This window comes from Ambystoma mexicanum, chromosome 4p (assembly GCF_040938575.1).
Source record: "Ambystoma mexicanum isolate Mex_15411 chromosome 4p, UKY_AmexF1_1, whole genome shotgun sequence".
NCBI lineage: Eukaryota > Metazoa > Chordata > Amphibia > Caudata > Ambystomatidae > Ambystoma > Ambystoma mexicanum.
In genome coordinates this window covers 1,206,993,085-1,207,014,433 of record NC_090927.1, presented here as the reverse complement: position 1 = coordinate 1,207,014,433, position 21,349 = coordinate 1,206,993,085, and the positions used below count along the sequence as shown (strand labels likewise).

Sequence of the window (21,349 nt, the reverse complement as noted above, 5' to 3'; positions counted from 1 at the left end):
TCTAAAATCCCACTGTAATACACTAAAGGATTAACCCCAATGTAGTTCTCTGCATTAGCACTGCTGTCTTGACTGTCCCATTTGTGTGTACGAAAACAAGTACAATTCCTCAACATAATTGGGAATTCCAAAAACAGGGGCTGTCCAAACTGCTTTTTTCAGCTCCTCAAACCCTTCCTCCATTTCCTCAGTCCATTCTATTTTTACTTTATCCACTCGTGCTTTCTTTAAAGCTTGCACAAGGGGTCTTGTGTATATACTGTAATCAAACACGCAGGCTCTAACAAAGTTGCATAACCCCAAAAACTGTTGCATCTGTTTCACTGTTTATGGCTTTGAGGATTTCATAATCGCCTCAGCTCTTTCAGGTGTCACCTTCTTTCCTTCATGTGAAATCAGCTGCCCTATGTATAACACCTTTTCTTGGCAGTATTGTAACTTCTCATTGTCTACCTTATATCCCTCATCTGCTAGAATAATCATCAACTGAATAGAATCTTGTCTGCACTCATCTTCCGTGGGGCTATGAATTAAAAGGTCATCAACATATTGTATCACTGCACTCTTAAGATCAATATTGCCTAGATCCATCTGTAGGACTCTGTTAAAGATCGATGGAGACTCACAGTACCCCTGGGGCAAACAAGTATGTTTCAGTCGGGTTTGGCGAAACATAAAGGATGTCAAGTCTTGTGAGTCTTTGTACAATGGGATCAAGAAAAAGCGCATTTTTCAAATCGATCACCTTGAAATATCAGCTTCCACCGGGATACTGCACAGTATCATCGCCGGATTTGGAACTAGAGGAAACTCTGCATCTACAATCTGGTTACTCTGTCTCATATCTGTATAAATCTCCACTACCCTCCTTTAGATTTTTTGATTGGATACACAGCGGTATTGCACGATGATTCATCAGGTTTTCTCACAATTGTTCCCACTAAGCCAGGTAGCCATGTCAATAGAATGCTCACTCCATATAGAAAAATCTCTGTATCTACTGGAACGCCTTGCAGAGCCACTTGCCCTGTGAACGCCAGTATGAATTCGCCTTCGTTTAAATAGTGAATTCCTGGAGTGGAGCACCCTATTCCTTTATCAGTAAATGAAATTGTCATGTTAAGTTTTGTCATCAAATCTCTTTATTAACCGGCGTCTGTCGTGAATATAACAAAGGATCAGACATGTCACACTCTCGTATAGAGACTGGTAATTCATAAGTAAAAGGAACTCGACTCACAGCTCCAGAGAACCCTTGAGCACTCATGGCAATTCCCGACATTGGATATTTTCCCTCTCGTATACATGAACGAGTAGCTCCAGTGTCTACTAGAAAAGAAAAGATTTGCCTCCTATCGTCACATCGACCCTTGGTTCCTCTTGGGCGTCTTGTGTCACAGATAGTACTGAACACATCAAGTTACCCTGTGAGCTGTCCTATTATGTGTACAGGCTCATCCCTGTCCCTGTGAAAGGACTTCCTCCTACCACAGTGACACATCCTATTCTGGGTGTCAGCACTTGTCCTGTGTTTGCATACCACTGTGTCTGCACAGGGGCTTGTTGTGACTGCCCTTGTGGTGGATTCATTTGCACTTGCTCTTGTTGCTGTTCCTGCTGCACTAGCAGTGCTTGTGTCTGATAAAATGTGTGATCTTGGGTGAGCCATTCTCTAGTTTGTGTACTGTATGGTGGTGGATTGTCAGGGCTAAGGGCGTGAGTGCATGTGGTCTAGGTGTGGGGGTGACCTCAAGGAGCATGTGTAGCAGCTCCAGACAAAAGAAACACTTGAAGCAAAGGCAAACGAAAACATTTATGCCTTATAAAAGGCTTCTATGCCCTCATTGCAGGAGAAAAGCTCCCCAGACTACATTTCCCACCAGCCCTAGGGCCAGGAACTGCATTTTGCAGGCCACGTTGGGAGTGGCACATTCGCGAGCATGCCCAAAGACAAGAGCACAGGGCTTGTGCTCGAGAATCCGACCTAAAAAGTTGCATCCTGAAGAGCTCCGGTCACGGGGATCACTGCGAGAGGCCACGCCCCAAGGAATCTTCATTCTGGCCAATCGCTCACTAAAGATAAGTACTGCAGGCACAGAGGGGTAGAGGAGCACCCAGGGAACACATGCAGGGGGCAGAGCCTGTTACGCTCACCTTAGCTCTGCAGGAGCACCTGGAAACCTCCTTCTCTCTGGTATCTGTGTGTAGGCTTCTGGGAACTGGAATTGCTTCTGTAAGGGGATAGAGGACCAACTGTTAGGAAACGGTGTGACCCGACCCCTTCCTCCACCCTGCGTCCTCCCTTATTCCCCTAAGCCCTTCTGGGTTGCGCTCACCTTGTTTATATGGAAGGGAAGCTCTCCGTCCTGCTGTCTCTCTGGTAGGGGCCCATATGGAACCAGTTGCTTCACTGGTTGTGGCTTTCGTTTCAGCTGTTCGCGTTGGGTTCTTGTTAATTTACTGTGCGTGCTGTAGACAGGTGCTGTTCCCTTGGACTGAATGCGTGCTGTTTCTTGTGGGTTATTAATGCACTCTTGATGCGCGTTTTGTTCGTAGCTTTGTCCGTGTTGCAGCTTAGTTATTGGCGCCTCCTTAATGCGCGTTGCTTCCTATAATTGGTCACGCTGTCGGTGTGCCTTTTTAGTACATAGTGCTTATTGCAGAATAGTTCCTGTGCGCAATGTTGTGCTGTTGGTGCGCTTTTATTTGTAGCATGGTTTGCAGAACAGTTTCTGTGCGCACCGCAGTAAATGGTGCCTTCTTAGTGCGCATTGCTTTCTTGGTTTGGTTTGTGCTGTCGGTGCACTTTTATTTGTAGTGCGGGTTGCAGGACAGTTTCTGTGCTCACTGCGGTAAGTGTTGCCTTTTTGTGCGCATTCTGTAATGCTGGCTTTTCGGTACGCGCAGCGTTAGTTTCTAATTTCTTTAGAGCTGCTTGCTTTCTCTATTTCCACATACTGTTATTCTTTTCTTCTCACCTAACAGGATTGTGGGACCGTGATGACAAGGATCTCTCAACCGGAGCGTTGCTGAATTGGATTCTGGACCGGAACACCAGGTAAGTGTAGCGAGGTTCGGGGTTTCTGCCCGTAGTATTCCCTGGATAACGTCTGTCTCCGTCTTCACAGGTTTGCTGGAACTGTGCCAGTGAGCGTCACGCTGCAGAAGCAGAGTAACGCGAAGCAAGGGTTGCATGCCTGGGTGTGGGTTATATAGCCAGCCACACCCAGCCACGCCGAAAGGCAGGTCTGCAGCCCATCAGTTCTGTTTAGCTCAATCATCCTCTGTGTTGGAGGACCAGGAAGTGGCTATACTCAGCATCACCAGTCATCCAAAGGGTGATGGATTTGGCGGCAGGTGCGCCAGGATTGGATCCAGTTACCCCTTTTCCTTCCCCAATGTGATCGAGCACCAGTCCCACTGTGACCTTTCAAGAGTCCATGTGTCCCTCGGGGCGGCCCTACAATGTGCGTGTGCAGACATGCTGCTGAACTAGTACTGGTGTAAGGCATCAGACCAGTAGTCGTGACAGTACTCCCCCCTAAGGCCCCTCTCAGGGTGAGAACTGCCGGTCCTGGTTTGGTGGGATGATTAGAGTGAAACCTTCTAAGTAATCGAGGTGCGTGGACATGTTCACTGGGCTCCCATGATCTGTCCTGTGGCCCATATCCTTTCCAGTCAATAAGGTAGTATAGTTTGAACCTAACTATCTTGGAGTCCAGTATGTCCCTGACCTCGTATTCAGGCTCGTTGTCTATTATCGTGGGGGCGGAGGTGTCTTCAGCTTAGTGCCTGACCGGATTGGCTTTAAGAGGGATATGTGAAATACCAGGTGTATATGCATATTGGGGGGCAAAGTTAGTTTCATAGCAACTGGGTTGATTATGGCTCGATGGTATATGGGCCTAGGTACCTGGGGCGGAATGTTCTCGGCCCTCTTTTGGGTACTTGCTTTGATGCTAACCACACAGTATCCCCAACCTTGTATGCCGGAGCTTCTTTCCGATGTTGATACGCACATTTTTTATGTCTTTCTTTGGTCTGTGTGAGTTGCTCAGTGGATTCTTTGAGAACTTTACTGATCTTTATATGCAGGGTTTTTACTTCAGGCATCTCCAGTTCTTATGGTGGGTCGAAAATGGAGGTTCGCGACCATACAAGGTGTAGAATGGACTTTGCCCGATTGTGGCGTGCTGCGAATTGTTGTATGTATACTCTGCAATCCATAACATGTCCTTCCATGTGCCTTCGGATTGGTGTAGCAGGCATCTCAGGTATTGCTCGAGCGTCTGGTTGGTCCGTTCTGTCTGACCATCTGTTCTGTTCTTGATGGTCGTGCAGATTAAGATACCTCCGTCCCCAAGTACCACACGGGCAGAAAGATAAACCACTACCAGTGCAATCTTTGAGGCCACAGGTGTAGAGTGCCATCAGTCTGGAACCTGGAACACCGGAAGGACCCCCTGACCACTGCAAGGCAATGAATGATTAGATCAAAACAGTAGCAATAGACAACAATGCAAGGTGACAGTGGAAAAGTGCCAGAGGGCTTACCCAAAATGTGGTGGCAAGACAACCTTGGGTGAACAGCGAAAGCAGGAGGGGCCGGCGGCAGCAGCAGGTGGGCAAGGTTCAAGCAGCACTCTGGATGGAAAAACACCTGAACCAAAACATGTAGAGCAAAGGATGATCTGTGAGTAATCCAGTAAACAGTCTAAGGTCAGAAACCAGAAGGAAAGCCAAAGTCAAGAGTTCCAGAATCCAAATAACAGAGCCAAAGGTCGTAATACCAGAAGACAACAGTTCGACTTAACTCCAGGGGAAAAAACAAAGCAACCCTTAGAACGTTCCGTGGTCAATGAAGTTTAAGATATCTGAAGAGTCCAAACGCTGTACAGTACTCCAATGAAGCAGCTGTGAAGCGTTCCTTCTGCGTTTCCCCCGATCCTTTTGATTGCGTAGAAAAGTCACATGATGCGAGTCACAAGGGAAATGTAAGAACCGCATCACGTGACCCGCGATGTGGACGGAAGCAGTTGCTGGCGTTTGGTCACGTGATGTGAGGTTCTCTGTGCGTCCATGGAATAGCGCTGCCTCCGTGCGCCCGTGGAATAACGTTGCCCAGGAGACAAATTCCATGGCAGATGCCAATGCAGGAAGGGCCGTAAGGATCCTGGGTTGCCTGTTAGGCATCTCCCCTGCCTGGTGAGTGGCTGCCGCCGAGTTCGTGCGTGGTTGTGGTGACTGCAGGGAACTCGACGGGTGACGAGTGCGGGGCCAGGAGGAAGGGTACTAGATGTGGATCTGGGAGATGTGACAGAGCCCCCCCAAAGGCCCACGACCCCGTGGGCTCGAAGGATGATCCCGATGAAAGTGAGCTACCAACTGAGGGGCATGGATATCCCGAGAGGGAACCCAAGAGCGGTCCTCAGGACCGTAACCCAACCAGTCCACAAGGTATTGCAAGCGACTCCTACAGAAACAGGAACCCAGAATGGCACTGACCTCAAACACATCAGGGGACGACACAGAAACGGGAGCAGGAGGGGTAATGATACGGGTAGGTTCCGGGCATGGCTTGAGCAGGGAGGTGTGAAACACCGGATGGACCCGCCAGGCAGAAGGAACCGCAAGGCGCAAGGCCACAGGGTTTATGATCTTGGCAACCCGATATGGGAGCAGTTTATGACATCCAGGAATATGCAAGTGCCGGGAAGACAACCATACCCGATCCCCCACATGGTACTCAGGAGCCGCCACTCGTTTCCTGTCAGCCGCCACCTTCATGGAAGCTTGGGCCTCCCGTAGATGTACGAGGGTCTGGGCATGAACTGTGACGAGATCGCGGGCACAGGCATTGGCAGCAGGGGTACCTGTAGGTGTGAAATCCGGGAGTGGAAGGGTGCGGGGATGCTGGCCATACAGAGAGTAGAACGGGGAAAAACCAGTGGAAGAGTGTAGGGTATTGTTGTAGGCGAACTCCGCAAGATGTAGTAGATTGAGCCATGTGTCCTGATACTGGAGGGTTAAGCAGCGCAAGTACTGCTCCAAGGCCTGGTTCACCCTTGCGCATCGCTCTCCGGATGGTATGCAGAGGTAAACCGTGCATCAATGCCAAGTAGTCTGGTTAGGGCCTGCCAGAAACGGGACGTGAACTGCGTACCACGGTCTGATACTAGGACCTGTGGTAGCCCAAAGAGGCAAAAGACTGATTTGAAGAACAACCGGGCCAGTGTAGGAGCAGAGGGTATACCTATACAGGGTACAAAGTGTGCCATCTTAGTATAGGAATCAACAACTACCCAAATGGTATCATAGCCCTGCATACGGGGTAAGTCAGTATGAGGTCCATCAAGACCGTATGCTAGGGTCTTGGGGGAATAAGTAGTGGTTGGAGTAGTCCTAGTGGGCGACCCCTGCGTGACTTACATTGTGCACACACCGAGCAGGTGTTCACATAATTCTCGACGTCTCGTTTCATCGACGGCCACCAGCACCACCGTTTCAACAGATCTAAGGTGTGACGTTGCCCCTGGTGACCATTGTGTGCGTCGTCGTGAGACCAGTCTAGAGCCTGGTTACGTGTGTCACTTGTGGGTAAAAAAAGCTTTCCATGTATGAACGCCAACCCGTCCTGGCTGATCGGTCCCACTCTGCCAATGTGTGAGGATGCTGAGAGACCCAATGGCGTATGGTGGTTAACATGGATGGAGAGGGGGTACAGGCACAAACAACATGACCCTCTTCCAAAAACATGTCCAGGAAAGACAGAAGGGATTCCCCACCTGGGGAGCGAGACAGAGCATCAGCTTTCCCGTGGCCTGATCCCGGCCTATGTTTGATCACAAAATCATAAGCAGCAAAAAACAGATGCCAGTGTACTTGTCGGCTGTTCATGTATTTTAGGGATGCTAGGTCCTGCAAATTCTTGTGATCTGAATACACTACAGTTTGATGCTTAGCCCCTAGGAGGTGATGCCACCAGGTCTGCATTGCGTCTTTGATAGCCAAGAGTTCCTTTTCCGTAACTGTATAGTGAGATTCAGATGAGGTGAATTTCCGTGAATGGTAAGCCACGGGGTGCAGTTGACCCATGGTCGGACAGGGTTGAGAGAGTACTGCACCTAATGCAAATGATGAAGTGTCCTCCTCTAGGACAAAAGGGAGCTCAGGGTCAGGGTGTTGGAGAACAGGGGCAGTGGTGAACCTAGTTTTTAGGGCATCGAACGCTACCTGATGGTCTGGTGTCCAATGGAAAGGGACGAGAGGACTGGTTGGAGCGGTTAACGGGGCAGCAATGGAGGAGAAACCAGCGATAAAATGCCAGTAGAAATTTGCGAAACCAAGAAAAGACTGCAGCTGTTTAAGGCTAACCGGGGCAGGCCAATCCGTGATGGCACGGACCTTTGATTGATTCATGGATAGACCCCCGGGTGTTATGTGGAAACCTAGAAACTCAACCTCATTGGTGTGGAACAGGCATTTCTTGGGCTTAGCAAACAATGCATTTTCTCTAATACGAGACAGGACTTCCCTGACATGGATGACATGTTCCTCCAGTGTAGGGGAGAAGACCAGAATGTCATCCAGATAAATCAACACATGCACGTCTAGGATGTCACTGAACACGTCGTTCATAAAGCGCTGGAAGGTAGCGGAGGCGTTGCATAGCCCGAAAGGCATTACTGTGTATTCAAAAAGACCTTGTCGGGTGCAGAACGCCATTTTCCACTCATCCCCCCTGCGCATGCGGATCAAATTGTAGGCCCCACGAAGGTCCAATTTGGTGTAGATGGATGCATGTGACAGTCTATCCAATAGCGTGGAGATGAGAGGAATGGGGTACCGTTTCTTTATGGTGATTGAATTCAGCCGCCTATAATCAACACAAGGGCGTAGATCCCCCTCCTTCTTCGGAACAAAGAATATGGGACTTGCAGCTGGGGAGGAGGAAGGTCGAATATGACCCAGCCGTAAGGCCTGTTGGATGTATTCTTTCAGGGCCTGTTCCTCTGATTGGGACAGAGAGTAAATTCGGCCTTTTGGTATTGGGGCATTCAGAACTAAATCAATGGGGCAATCATACGACCTGTGTGGTGGCAGGCCCTCTGCTGAGGCTTTGTCGAATACAGTATGGAAGTCATGATATACTGCGGGGATTCCGGCTAGAACGGCCCCAACCGTATGTGGTGTAGTGGCTGTCGGGTCACTGTCTTCCAGGGTCAAAGAAGCTACGGCTCCCAGAACACTAGCAGGATTGGACATGGTCTCAGGTTCCACTAGACAGTAGTGCTGGCAGAGCTCGGACTCGAAGAAAACCTGCCCAGTACCCCAGTTCATCAACAGATTGTGTTGTCTTAGCCAAGGTATGCCTAGGATGATCCCAAACTGTGGGGGTAGTGATGAGGTCAAAAGACAATGTTTCCTTGTGAGTACCTTGGATTACCACTTGCACAGGAGCGGTTTGCTGCTTGATTGGGCCAGAAGCGAGGGAAGTGCCATCCACGGCCTGCACTGGTTCAGGGCGTTCTTTGGTTATCAGTGGTAGGTTGAGGTGGTTGGCCAGCGTGATGTCTATGAAGCAACCGGTGGCCCCTGAGTCTATTACGATGTGTACTGAATGCATGCGTTCTCTGGTAGGGATCAGCAGAGCCTGGACTACAACTGGCTTTATAGGACCAAAAGCGACTTTGGAGGGGGTCAGTGGAATGCTCGCCCGTACCACCGATTTCAAGGGCGAGCCTTCTGAAAACCCGGATTCTTGTTTCTTGGGCGACGGGGGCACTCTTTGACATAATGACCGTTGATACCGCAGTAAAAATAGGCATTGTCGGTTGGTCTGCGTTCTCGTTCAGCATGGGTTATGGGGCTGCGGATCCAACCTACTTGCATGGGCTCTGTGGTTGGGTTTGCCGAGGGGGGAGGTTGGTGACTAGAAAGGCCATCTTCCGCCCTGCGCTCGGTTCTCCGAGCATCCACCTGCAGAGTTAGATCTACCAGATCTGAGTAGATGGCAGGAAAAGATGGTACGACTGAGAGGGCGTCTTTCATGGCACTACACAGACCTCTATAGAACACAACAGCCTTTTTGTTCTCAGGCCAAGAAGTTTCCGCAGACAGCTGATTAAAGAGGGTTATGTATTCGATGAGTGTCTGTCTGCCCTAAGTGAGATCTAACAATTCCAAGTCCCGGGATTGTGCCTTGTATCTAGTGTCGAAAACCTTGGCCATCTCACTAACTAAGAGGTCGAAATCATAAAGTGCAGGATGGTCACTCTCTAACAAAGGGTTCGCCCAAGTAGCTGCCACACCTGACAAGTGGGATAGCAGAAAGGCAGCCTTGGTGACGGAATCAGGGAATGCCTGGGGTCGACATAAAAAGTGGAGCTTGCACTGATTCAGGAATGTGCGATACTTCCTAGGGTCGCCCTGTTATCTTTCTGGGGCTGCGAGGGGAAACGGGGTTGGGAGTACCAAGGAAGTAGACAGTGTGGGGGACGTGGAAGGAGTTGGGTTTTGGGGTGCAGCATCCCTGAACTCGGCATCGTCGAGTAAGGGGTGGCGGGCACTCTGTAGAGTGTCCAGGCGATGGTGGATCGTGGTTGTGGCTGCGGCCATGTCGGTCCTAAGGGCCGTGACTGCTTGCATTAGAGCATTTTTAGGGTCCCCGGTGGAGTTATTCATGATCTGGACGACCAGAAGGCTTCACAGTCTGTTCTGTTCTTGATGGTCGTGCAGATTAAGATACCTCCGTCCCCAAGTACCACACGGGTAGAAAGATAAACCACTACCAGTGCAATCTTTGAGGCCACAGGTGTATTGTGCCGTCAGTCTGGAACCAGGAACACCGGAAGGACCCCCTGACCACTGCAAGGCAATGAATGATTAGATCAAAACAGTAGCAATGGACAACAATGCAAGGTGACAGTGGAAACGTGCCAGAGGGCTTACCCAAAATGTGGTGGCAAGACAACCTTGGGTGAATAGCGAAAGCAGGAGGGGCCGGCGGCAGCAGCAGGTGGGCAAGGTTCAAGCAGCACTCTGGATGGAAAAACACCTGAACCAAAACATGTAGTACAAAGGATGATCTGTGAGCAATCCAGTAAACAGTCCAAGGTCAGAAGCCAGAAGGAAAGCCAAAGTCAAGAGTTCCAGAATCCAAATAACAGAGCCAAATGTCGTAATACCAGAAGACAACAGTTCGACTTAACTCCAGGGGAAAATCAAAGCAATCCTTAGAACGTTCCGTGGTCAATGAAGTTCAAGATATCCGAAGAGTCCAAACGCTGTACAGAACTCCAACGAAGCAGCTGTGAAGCATTCCTTCCGCGTTTCCCCGATCCTTTTGACTGCGTAGAATAGTCACATGATGCAAGTCACAAGGGAAACGTGAGAACCGTGTCATGTGACCCGCGATGTGGACGGAAGCAGTTGCTGGCATTTGGTCACGTGATGTGAGTTTCTGTGTGCACCCGTGGAATAGCGCTGTCTCCGTGCGCCCGTGGAATAGCGCTGCCCAGGAGACAAACGCCATGGCAGATGCCAATGCAGGAAGGGCGTAAGGATCCTGGGTTGCCTGTTAGGCATCTCCCCTGCCTGGTGAGTGGCTGCCGCCGAGTGCGTGCGTGGTTGCGGGGACTGCAGGGAACTCAACGGGTGACGGGTGTGGGGCCATGAGGAAGGGTACTAGATGTGGATCTGGGAGACGTGACACCATCGGTTTGAGGATGGAGGCTTGTGGATAGGCGCAAGTCAACTCTTTTTCCAGAACTTGGAGACAAACTGGCTGCCACGGTCTGATATTAGAATCGATGGGAAACCGTGTAACCGAACTACCTGCTCCAGAAAGACCTTCACCAGAGTGGATGCAGTGGGTAGTCCTTTTAAGGGAATGAAGTGGGCCATCTTTGAGAACACATCTACCACAACCAGGATTGTGTTATAACCGTTGCCGGGGGGAAGATCAGTGATGAAATCAAGTGATAGGGTATGTCATGGCATAGGAGGTATTTCTAGTGGACATAGAAGCCCTGCTATTTTCTGTTTATCGGCCTTGTTCTGTGCACAGATTCCATATGCTAGTACAAATTGGGCAAAGTCTTTCCACCAACTTGGCCAGCAGTAGTTCCTTTTAATCTTGGCCATTGTTTTAGTCACCCCGGGGTGTCCTTCCAACAACGTGTCATGATAATTGGCGATGATCCGTTCCTGCTGGTCTTTAGTCGGAAGGTAAAGACGACCCATGTAATACGGCAATCCCTCAATGAGTGTATGCTAGGCGCTTTTCGTAGTCCAGGTCTGCAGTTCTTCAGTGCTCATATTACGCCGTACATCAGCCATTAAATCGTCCAAAGGGGAGCCTGTTGTAACTCCGAGGAGTTTGTTCCCTGGTATGATGACGACTGGCTCAGGTGTTAAGTATGCATCATCTCCTTTGCCCAGACGATATAAGGCGTCTGCCTTGCCGTTACGTGTTCCTGGACAGTAGGTGATAACATAGTCGTATTCTGTGAAGAATAGAGCCCACCTAAGTTGGCGGGATGACTGTGCTTTAGCGGACCGTAAGTACTGCAGATTGCGGTGGTCAGTGATGACTGTAACCGTATACCTGGCTCCTAGAAGGTAATGCTGCAATTCTTTAAATGCCGCTTTAATTGCTAGGAGCTCTTTCTCGGTAATGGCGTAATGTATCTCAGCGGGGGTGCATTTTTTCAACCAGAATGCTACTGGGTGTAATCGGGCAGTTTCTGGATTCCTTTGCGAGAGGACCACTCCCATTGCTATGTTGGAGGCTTCCGTCTCCACCACATATAGGAGGTCAGGTTTTGGATGCTGCAAAATTGGTGCCGAAACAAACAACTTTTTCAAGACCTGGAAGGATTCTTCTTCTTCTAAGGACCAATTAAAATGTCTGTTCTTCCGTAATAAGGATGTGATTGGATGGACTATGTGAGAAAAGCCAGAAATAAAACGGCGGTAAAAATGTGCAAAGCCTAAGAAACTCTGAACCCCTTTGACTGACGTTAGGGAGGGCCAACTGAGAATCGCGTCCACCTTGCGGTTTTCCATTCTGATACCATGGGGGGTGAGGATGAACCCCAAAAACTCAACTTCGGTGACATGGAAGGAGCACTTTTCTAGCTTTGCATATAGCCGGTGTTGCGGTAACCTCTCCAAGACAGCCCGAACATGTTTGACGTGTTCCTGTTTGGTGGTAGAGTAAATCAGGATGTCGTAGATGTATACCATTGCGCAGCTGTCCAGCAGGTCATGTAAAACGTCATTCATGAAGCATTGGAACACGGCTGGGGCGTTGCAGAGTCCAAAGGGCATCACCTGGTACTCATAGAGGCCATACTTTGTCCTGAATGCCATTTTCCATGAGGAAGAGTGTTCCACAGACCTTTGGAAACTCCAGCCTTCTGCACAGATTGCTATTACAGGGGCCCACTCTGAATGCTCATGGCTGGGAGCAACAGCAGTGGGTGTCTGTACCTGAACCCTAAGGCACAAACAAGGTAACAGTACTCACAAGACTGAAGCCTGTACAGGTCCAGCAGGAACCGAACAATGACTGCTTCCTGAAACAGGAACCAGTACACTCTAAACAATGGCACGAAGTACAACACTGAAACGCGACAAGTGAAGGGGCAGAGATTGCCTGCTGGAAGCCAACAGTAAAACTCTGTACATAGGATTTACATAAAACACAAGTGAAGACAAGAACAGAAATATCCAGGGAAAAGGAAGTCAAAGAGAGCAAGGTTCAGAACATAGAACCGGAAGAAAGGAAGGGCAGAAACCTAGTATCTAAATGCAGGTAATGGCGACCGGGTACTGTACACGGGAATCCAGAACAGTAACTCAGGGCTGGAAAGACAAGAGAAGGCTAGCAGAGGGAAATTAAGGAAACAGTATAACTGAAGTGGAAAACCAAAGGGGAGGACTGAAGACTCAAGGAAGACAAGGACAGGAATCATGAACAGAGGGCTGCAGGCAAGCAAGGAAGAGAGCAAGGGAGCAGTAGCCAGGAAACAGAGGGCTTTAAACAAGAAAGGGAGCAAGGGGGCTGTAGCCAGGGAACAGAGGGCTGCAAACAAGGAAGAGAGCAAGGGGGCTGTAGCCAGGGAACAGAGGGCTGCAAACAAGGAAGCAGGGCTGCAGTATGGAAGGCACAGAGGTACAGGCAAGAGGCAGGGGAGTGAGGGCTGAGAAGCAGGGCAGCAAGGCAGGAAGCACAGGGCTCTGGAACAAGAGCAGGAACTGGAAGCCACAGGACACAGCAAATATCCAAGGAACAGGGCAACAAAGGGCTGGTAGAAAGCTCAATGCAAGAGGCCTGTGCTCCTGCAGGCAGCTGCTTAAATACTGAGCTGCCCTGTGCTGAAGTAGGCTAATTAGCAGCACCTGGAGCAGCACACCTGAATGTAATTTGCCTCCGCCCTCTCTAGTCCTGGGAAAGCGAAAGCTGCACTGTTCTCTAAGGCTTCTGGGAATTGTAGTGCTAGAACTGCTGTATAGGAATAGCCAGGAAATGGGAACCGCCACAAGGTGCATTATGGGACATGTAGTTTGTAAAAGTAAATACGAAAGTTCCAAAGCCTTGTAAATGGAAAGTAAAGACAATAATATGAATAGGTTTTGTTCAGGGAGTATTACGGAAACAATTGAGTCCCAAATAGTCCACAATGGGTGCCAATTGGTGCGCCAGTGGCACAATCGTGACAATGTGTTTACGTCATGCAAATTGGTCACTCGGATGTAGGCTAGTCAGTAGATGTGACAAAAAATTGCCTATCCTATTTCAATGTCCTTTACTCTCTTAGCTAAATACTATTTTCATTCTCCAGCTATCCCTCAATTAAAGACTTCTTTAATTTGATGTCACTTTTTCAGATAAATAATATTGTAATGTTCTACCTGTCGCAAAACTAAACCCTGATTTAATGATCCACCTCTCGCTAAAGTAAATCCTATTAACTTTCTACATCTCCCTCAAGTGGTCTACCAGCCTTCTGCCTAACAAGTCTGATTATGAAATTGAAACAGACATGCCCTCTTTGAATTACTTTAGCCCAAACCACCCGCAATACTTTGCCTTGACCAATGATAATTTTCAGACGACCTCAATTTAACAAAAATGTCTAATATTCATATATTTTGTTTTTTGCATCGTTCAGACAAGTCTGGAGACACACAACCAGACAGACAGGGATATTCTTCTCTCTCTCTCTCTCTCTGCCCCCCACTAATTACAAACAAGTATATTCATATGAAAAAATATAAACGGGTAAACGCATAAATGTGTACTTAATGCTCAGCCCCTAAGCCGAAACTAGGGTTGGTTCACATGTAGCACTCTTTTTATTCTTGTACAGAAGAGGTGGACTTTATGGTACCGCCTGGGTTTTGGTTCATCAATGGCACGTGTAGAAGTAAGAGTGTCAGTTTTACACTACAATCGTAAACAACAGCAAATTGGATGAATTGTTAGAACAAAAAAATGTAAAGTTTCTATTCCTGAGAGTATGTATTTGAATGAACTGTCACGTATCCAAGAGGGGATTGGGTCACAGCCATTTAGTTTTTTTTAAATATTAATATAATTGTAATTAGTCCTTTTTTGTGCATTGCATATAGACATGGAATGTCTGGTTCTCATGTTACTAAAGATTTGATGCAACTACATGTTTCTCTTCAAATATATTTACATTAATACCAAATCATGTCCTTATTATGATTTTTAAATTGTTGATCTAAATGTTTCTACTGTCCGAGGATCTCTCTCATTGTTGGTGTGTTTAGTTCCCATGGGATCCTCTGTGGTCATTAGATTGGGACTCCCTCAGGTGTTTGTTCTAAGGGGACTGCTCTTCTAACATATGATGGGAAGACATATCTATAAGAGGAGAACAATGTAGCTTATTCCAAGATTGGCATTGCGGGAAAAAAGTGGCGGTAATAAAGTTATTGCCACTTTTCTTTCACCGCCAAACTACAAGTTTGCCGGCGGGGTGGCCTGATATACCTGCAGCCAAGAGCTGGGGTAAGTCAGGCACCCCACTGGCAAAAAATAGCCGGTAATACCAGCACCAGTATTACCAGTAATTTACCAGTAATTACGGAAGACCAGCTGCCGGTAATGGTATTACCGTCTGGTGGTATCCTGCCGGATTTACCGGCGGTATACCACCAGACTTGGGATAAGCCCCAATGTATATGTAAGTCGGAATTTAACTCCTACCTGCTGTAGCAAAGGCTGTATGTACATCCTTTAACTAATACTTGTGTAAGGGAAGAGTATAAATCCGGGCTTGATCTATATACAATCAAATCTTTTCCCAATGTATGTAGACTGCTTTGCACCACTGATGAATCCATTTTATTATGCCTAGTGGCCAGTGTCCCTACTGCCCTGGTTAGTAGTGGTAGGACTAAAAAACAGAGGGTCATAAGATACCATGTTGTTGGAAACGAATGTAAATGATTGAAAAACATTGACACGACTCTCATCCCCGACTCCTCCTTGACAGGGACTGCTTCCACTCCATCAAACTATAAGCTCAAGTCCTCTACTCCTGAGGCATGTGAGTCCCGGTGTTCCCGCTCCTGACAGTGATGGCATTCCTTTCCTGTTTTGTTGAACAAAATCATGTAGGGAGCCCCCTGCAATTTGGAACTGGGACTCACGTCTTTTTGGACTTCTGGGTACGGATTAGAGAAACTTTGCACTGGTGTACAAAACATTGGGGGCCCATTAGAAAACCTTTGCACCATGACAAGAAAAATGCCCTAGTGCTAATATCGTGCATAATTGCACTGGTAATATAGCACAAAGGGTTCCTGGTGTGGCACAAATGATTTTTGGCAGTAGGGCAAATTTTGCCTAGTGCTAATAGCGTGCAAAATTGCACTTGCACCAGTGCAAAGTTTCTGTAATTTTGCCCCTGGTATTAAAACGAGCCCAGCTCATCTTCACTCAGATGACTCATTGATCTTGCAATGTGTCTGTTTTGACAAATCTATGCAGTGTATTTTCATATGCATGTTGTTAAAAACCTGCACACTTTTCTGATAGTATTTGCAGGTGGTATTGTACTCTGTCATCAGCACTGCAGTGGTTTCGGCAACCTTATTGCTAAGATCTGCAAAACAAAGACACTTACCAGAGCCGTCCAAGAAGATTTTCCTCCGTGGGCTCCAACCAAGTAGAGGAACATGAGGATAGTGGTGATCACAAAGCAGAATACTGAGACATACATAACCCAGCCTTGCAAGAGCTCCATGGGCCATATTCGCGTAGAGGCGACAAGAATCCAGACCAGGCCTCCGAAGACCTGCAATCAAAAACACAAGGAGAACATCACAAAGGGGCTCAGACAGCTGTGGGTAATGTTAACCCCTTCAACCTCTTCACCTGTTAACCTTAAGGGTACGACGTTCATTCATCTCCTGGTTTGTTTCGCTGAGTTGTTTGCAAAAATCTCAGCTGAAATACTCATCAAAAAATATGGTAGCGGTGGGTAAGGGTAGGGGGCTGGAAGGATAGGAAATACAAGGGAAGGGGGGATTGGTGGGTTAAATTAAAAAAATAACAATTTGATGAGTTTTTCAGCAAAAACATTTCAGCAAAAAACTCAGTTACAAAGAAAAACGGGGATGAATGAACATAGAACCTCTGCTCCCCTTCTTGTTTCAGTGTTATGTTATGTTATGTTGTTGAACAACTTTTCTTTTTTGTTTGCTCTCCGGAAACTTGGGACTGTGAACTGAAGGGGTGAACTTGCAAGAAGCCTCTTCTTCAGGACGTAGCGAGATTTTCAAACCTTTTCTAAATGCTTGTGATCAGAGAACGAGCATAAAGCAGAGAGCTAGAGAGCTGGGGCCAGAAGACTGGAAACCAGCCCTTCTATTCATTTCGACAGATAGAACAAACATCAAATTAAGAAAGGTTAAGCACTGATCTGAAGGGAAGATATCTAGATCATGTAGATGTTGGAAAGGTTAGTAGCAAATCATGGAGGTAAATATGCCCCATTGCATTCGAGAGAAGGTAGTCTAGGCCTGTTTTTTTCTTTGGATTCTAAAACTTCTAGTCCTGGATTTTCAGGAAATCCAGGCTTCAAGTCACATAATTCAAAGAAAAATAACAGGATTGGCTAAACAACTCTCGGATGGAAAGGGGCATATGTGCAATAGCTATGGTTATGAATTTCTGTTTATAAAAATGAAAATATACGGAAGCTAGCCTTCTAGCTCTTGGACCGCTGCAATCAAAATCACCAATGTCTGTGGCAGGGACGTCATTTCACCAAAATACCAGGGGTAACAGAAGTCACATCACATGACCCTTGACCTCTGATGACATCACAGGAAGTGATGTCATTTGACCCCACCTCACAGTGACGTCGAAGCGATGGAACACAAACTTTCACCCCTTGACAAAACACCACAGCATCACATAGCATCGTTTCAAAGTACAATATGAAAAATATGGTTACGATATCACTGTAAAGTGATATACATTTCATACAAGAGTGGTTGAAACACTTGTGTACATGCGTGTTATAAATGCCATATTATATGATATAATGGATCACCATATGTATAGTTAATATCAGTGCGTATAGGCCCATATTACCAAATTACTGTGAATGCAAGCAGACGTTCAAGGCCAAATAATAATGATGTGTTATTATATAGCACTTAGGCTTAAGCGTTCCATATAGAACAAATATACATACAATTACACCCCACCTGTGTTGCTACTCATTTATCAACCTTAGCAGTATGAAAGGCTGAGTTGTCCTTGCCAGAATTTGAACCTGCAGATGAGATGACACTCACATTGCAGCAGCAAGCCCTCAACCCACTGAGCTATCCTACCGGATATAGCTATCAGAAAACCAGCCACTCAAGAAACAAAGAGTAACATGCTGCTGGACACAGTCCAGGAGCCTCAATGAAAAAAATAAATATATATATAAAAACATATGTATATATGTGTTTTAGGGTAGCAAGGGAGATGTTATGCGCGCAGGTTCTCGGAATGGTGTACCTACTTTTCATGCAACCAGGAAAAACACGGGAATCAGCCGAACTTTGTATAGTGGTGCACGGGGAGGAATTCTTTGAACCTCGGTCTTCCGAGGCGGCTGGAGGTTGCCATGGAAGCTTAGCAATGCGTTGCTAAGGAGACGCAACGTGCGTGCTGGTTCACGGTGGTGATCATGTGATATTGGGTATTTAACCGCGCCCCCCTGCTTGCTCAGTGCTTCTGATCAAGCAATTTTGGCGCTACTTGTTTCCTGACCTTGCATCTTGTTTATCTGGTATCTTGAACCCTTGCTTCTTTGACCTGACCTTGCTTTTGGATACTCCTAGTCTGTTTTGGTGCTTCAGTGATTTACCGGTTTTCGACCCTTGCCTTCTGCCCTTGGATACTGTTATTGCCTAATCCTCAGTCTAAGTTTGCTCGTGTGGATTTGACCCGGATTGTTTAAAGGATTTCTTTTGGAGTTGTTGACTTCAGTTACTCTTGTTATTTCTTGTACTGTTAAACACAGTATTTGTTACTTCGTGGAACAGCCTCAGCTGTGCCGCGGGACAGCTTCCGCTGCAACGTGGGACAGCATCAGCTGCGCCGCAGGAGCGACGTGGGAAGGCATCCGCCGTCCAGCGAAACAGCCTCCACTGCAACGTGGGACAGCATCAGCTGCGCCACGGGAGCAACGTGGGAAGGCTCTGACGTCCAGCGACACAGCCTCCGCTGCTCCGTGGGACAGCGTCCGCTGCATCGCGGGAGTTGTTTCATCATTTGGTAAAACTGCAGAACACTTTGGCTTTTCGTATTCCTTCTAACTCAGGCGAAAATCTGTTTTCTTTCGCTTTCATCATGAATCTTTACCAGTCAAATTCGTGTACAATCAACCGTGGAATTCCTCTGGTAAGAATCTCTGTGTATTTGCTTGTTATTGGTAGTTTAGTATTAAAAGGGATTGTAACCAGAGAGGTCAATTGTTTTTGCAGAATATTCCTATTATTTCCTGATTCCTGCTCAGATCGTGGTTAATCTTCTTAGGATCAATTCTATCATTGAGCAGGTTAGTGTGGGAGGAGTGTTAGTATTTAGTGAAGCCACACAGTATACTTGGATTCTAATTGTGTTTCCTTCTACAGCTACGGTGGTCTCGGAGGGATATCCAAACATCTTTCAATTAATTGATCCCTCTGTATGTGTGTTGTTACCATTCAGAGGGGTACATTGGTGGGAAGAATTCTTCTTCTACACTATGGGGTCAACCAGTGAAGAGGAATTCTGACATAATCAGAAGCCTTTAAACATGGACCCCAATGAGACCCTAGCTAACCTCCTTCAGTTAGCGGCGAATTTGAGAACAGATATGGCTAATGCTCATGCCACCACCCAGCAGCAAATTCTAGAGCTCCAAACAGCCATACAACCTTTGCCTCACGCAGCACCAGTATTACCGACTCCCCCGGTCGTTGATCCTGCACAGGCGGGGGCCGGACCGGTGTATGTTACGTCCCAGTTTCCCTTGGCTCCACCAGAAAGATTCCAGGGGACCCAAAACATTTCAGGACGTTTCTAAATCAATGTTGCTTGCACTTTTTATGTCGACCAGGCTCTTTTCCTGATTCTGCAACCAAGGCAGCCTTCTTGTTGTCCCATCTTGGGGGTACAGCAGCTGCCTGGGCTAATCCTCTTTTGGAGGAGGGTAGTCCTTTATTGTTCGATTGTGATGCAATGTTTGAAGCCATTGGGAAGGTATTTGATACTTGATACAAGGCCCAAGTCATGGAGTTGGAACTATTAAGCCTGCAGCAAGGGGATATGACGCTGTTGGCCTATTTAGCGAAATTCAATCAATTAGCTGCTGAGACGGTTTGTCCTGATGATAAGAAGGCCTCATTGTTTTATAAAGGTCTGTCTGACTCTTTAAAGGATACCCTTGCTATAGTGCCTGTAGTTCCAGCCTCCTTTCCAGAACTACTGGAACTAGTTCTTCAGATAGACGCTCGTAAAGCTGCCAGAAAAGGGGAGAAACGTGGTCTGACTCCTGACGTCCAAGTCAACCCTTTATCTTCCCCTAGTACATCAGAACCAATGCAGATTGGGGCAGCTACACAAGGTCCTCTTTCACAAGAAGAAAGAGAGCATCGGAAGAAAAACAACCTATGTTTCTATTGTGGATCTTCGGAACACTTATTGAAAGTTTGCACCAAGAAACCCTCCAAGAAACAGGGAAACGCGAAAGCTCGGCAATGAAAGGAGTCCAGTTGCCGAGCAATTACATATCCAAGGACTCCATATCTGTCCAACCGGTTGAAATGGTGGTACATTTCAAGCTATCACAAGACAAGATAGTTCAAGCCACAGCAATCATAGATTCTGGAGCTACAGGAAACTACATTGATTCCCTGTATGCCAAGGATCTGGGTCTTCCTACTATTGATAAAGAAACTCCCGTTGTTGTTAACGCTGTGGATGGATCTTCCTTGGTTTCAGGAATGGTCATCCAGCAGACAGAGGATTTGGAAATGGAAACCTTGATGGGGCATTCCGAAATTATCTTCTTTGATCTTATATCTGCACCTCAGTTCAGGCTCATATTAGGTCTTCCGTGGTTACGGTTGCATAATCCTATCATTGATTGGCACTCAGGCAGTATTGAACTTATGTCAGAATTTTGCGAGAACCGGTGGTGGAAGAACAAACTCCCAGCGAGTAGTCCTTGTCGTCCTCTATTGGATATTGCTTCTACTGTTGGAGCAGTTATCACCAGTGCTTTGCCTACAGAATATTCTGAATTCAAAGATGTGTTTGATGAAGGAGGTGGTTTGGTTTTGCCTCCACACAGACCCTATGACTGTCCTATTGATCTGATCCCGGGGGGTAAACTACCCTCAGGTAGGATTTATTCCTTAACCCACAAGGAAGACCTCATTCTAAATTAATACATTGATCAGTCACTGAAAACCGGTTTCATACGCCCCTCTCGTTCACCTGCGGCTTCTCCCTTATTTTTTGTGCCTGAAAAAGAGGGGGACCTCCGTCCGTGTATTGATTATAGGGCTCTCAATTCCATTACTGTTCGGAATCAATATCCCATTCCTCTCATCTCAGTACTTCTGGATCAACTGGGTTCCTCCGTTATATTCACCAAATTGGACCTACGCGGTGCCTATAATTTAGTAAGAATCCGTAGTGGAGACGAGTGGAAAACAGCCTTTAAAACCAGGTATGGCTTGTTTGAATACAGAGTCATGTCGTTTGGGCTCTGTAATGCCCCCGCTACATTTCAATATTTCATTAATGATGTTTTTC

At 47.1% G+C, this 21,349-nt stretch overlaps 1 protein-coding gene across 1 annotated transcript in view; it reads right to left on the bottom strand.

Moving 5' to 3' along the window:
• Positions 1 to 21,349, bottom strand: part of MAL (mal, T cell differentiation protein) — a 217,004-nt gene that overhangs the window by 115,336 nt on the left and 80,319 nt on the right. Inside the window, exon 2 of the mRNA XM_069606859.1 lies at positions 16,167 to 16,337. Within this exon, the coding sequence (XP_069462960.1) occupies positions 16,167 to 16,337 (171 nt within the window). The remainder of the gene's footprint in view (positions 1 to 16,166; positions 16,338 to 21,349) is intronic.